Consider the following 2,195-nt stretch of genomic DNA (forward strand, 5'->3'; position numbering starts at 1 on the left):
ATATAATTTAGTCGTCGAAGTCGATGAGGTTACCCATGTCCTCGACATGCCGGCCCGCCTGCACCGGTGCTAGGTGAAGTAACTCTTGAAGCTTCTCGAGGGTCATTACGGCGCGGCTTAATAACTCGCGGATGCATCGGTGAGCGAGATTGCGGCCACCCTGGGTTTGCTTGGCTGGTTTTTTTGACAACTCGGCTGGCGAGCGATGGTCGTCTACGGCGAGGTGGAGTGGTGCAACATCGTATAGTGGGTACGTCTGGTTTTCCGGCGGTCTGACCCGAGATCCCTGGAAAAAGAGGAGAGGAGACACACGACTGGAATTGCGAAACATCTTAGTTAGCCTGTGAAAGAGAGTCGTAAAATGAATTAGTTGGGAAGCATAAGTGAAGTGAATTGAACGAAATATGCGTTTGGGAGAGTTATTGCGTGAAAGTATGAGTGAGCTTGGAGAAGGCGTATATAATTGCTGATAGGTTCGAGGTTTAGTTGTGGGATATGTTTCGGGCAAAGGAGTAAGGCCGCCAATCGTAGACTTTAGCTTCCGCTCATTCAGGGTGAATCGCTTGTGATTCATTAAGTCTTTAGGTACTGAGATATTCCTATTAATATTCTGCTGTTGGCGTGCCTTTAGAGTGGAGCATGTGACCTCACCTTTGGGATGTTCGGGGTATAAAGTGAGACTGATCCTCAAGTAACCAGTTGACGATGACTTTTCCGGCGAATGTGGTTGGTGATGATAATGACCACCGATATACGGAATCAAAACGGTCGTCGAGGTGTCATCTGAGTCGGGCTGCATCGAAGTTGACGCTGGGCTTACTGCTGGGAATCGCAAACCGAATGTCTTCGGGTCTGAAGCAGAAGTAGATTCATGCGAGTTCGTAACGGGCTCCGAACTGTGCCAGTTTGGCACTGCTGAAGAGGAGATTGATTCAGTTGAAGGAGGTGACAACCGAGAAATCTCGCCAGATTCATCAACGCCTCGCCTTATACCGTCCTCGAAATAGATGACAGGCGTAGACTTTGGTTGCTGCTGATGATAGTAGTCTTTGTTATATAACCATGATTTGGGGTAAGAGAGTAATGTTGGCATTGGGGACCTACGTCGTGGAGCTGACGCGGTTTTTCCAAACTTTAAGCATTCTTCAACGTCTGCGGGGTTGAGAGTTTAATTTGTGCTTCCGTCGAGTAACTGACTATTCTGAGTTTTCATTGGCGATAGAGTCCCTGCCGGAGGCTACCGCCTCTGATAAATTTTGGGGTAGATATAGAGTGGGACTAATTTTTATTTTAGAGCATTTAAGGGAATCATTGGAGGATTCTATGCTGTCTTTGTTCTTTGGAGTGGAACTAGGTGTGGGAGATTTCCCAGTTGTATCTATAGGGGGAGACACCTGAGTAGTGGGCTGTATATTTGACTTATCTTCATTGGGGACTGAAGTTTGAGTTATGTTGGGCGCAATATGCGAAATTTGCTGAGTTAGTGAGTTCGTATTGAGAAAGTCCAACGCTTCAACCATCTCAGCTTTGCAACTACTATATTTAGTGAAGCTTCTTTCATACATTTGCTTTGCTGAGTTACTAGATTCAGTAACTGGGCGGGAATGGAGGGTAAAAACCGTTGGGATATTATTATTATTAAAGTGCGGGTTCGGGAGAAGTCTAAAGGAGTCCATGATACTTTCCCAATTTTTATCCAAAATGTCTAATTTTACCTTTAACAACGACGCTGAGAGGCTCGCTGTTGAACGCAATGACCATCTTTGGCAAAATAAATCTAATATATGGCATTCAAACATAAAATCTTTATAGAGGGTATTTAAGGATACAGTTTGTGGGGGACTTTCCATTATAATTGTAGAAAGGGTGGAGAACGGTAAAAAACTCAAAGTTAATTATTTATGTTAATGCGTGCGCTTATTTATTTTGTCCCACTGTGCTATTTTATATTTTTATTACACTGTGCTATCTGTGCTTGTACAGTGCAATATTGAGCAAGTTGGGGAAGTATGTACAGCGTTCAATACATATATGTGGCTATCGAATGAGAAAAAAGAGAGCTAAAGAAGCGCGTATTTATGCACGTACGTATGTATGTAAAAGTGACTTTACTTTTATAAGGGTGGCTGGTATTTTATTTAGTCAGTGAAATCAAGTGGATCAAAGGGATGGCCAAATTAATGGTGATAATTTTG

The 2,195-nt window shown here is 43.5% G+C and overlaps 1 protein-coding gene across 1 annotated transcript in view; it reads right to left on the reverse strand.

Annotated features, from left to right (window-relative positions):
* Window positions 1-1,191, reverse strand: part of LOC118749568 — a 1,857-nt gene extending 666 nt beyond the window's left edge. The window contains exon 1 of the mRNA XM_036484371.1: window positions 178-1,191. Within this exon, the coding sequence (XP_036340264.1) occupies window positions 178-1,093 (916 nt within the window). The 5' untranslated portion in view covers window positions 1,094-1,191. The remainder of the gene's footprint in view (window positions 1-177) is intronic.
* Between the last annotated feature and the right edge of the window lie 1,004 nt (window positions 1,192-2,195).

This window comes from Rhagoletis pomonella, unplaced genomic scaffold (assembly GCF_013731165.1).
Source record: "Rhagoletis pomonella isolate Grant_MI unplaced genomic scaffold, Rhpom_1.0 Rhpom_scaffold_00001, whole genome shotgun sequence".
Lineage (NCBI taxonomy): Eukaryota > Metazoa > Arthropoda > Insecta > Diptera > Tephritidae > Rhagoletis > Rhagoletis pomonella.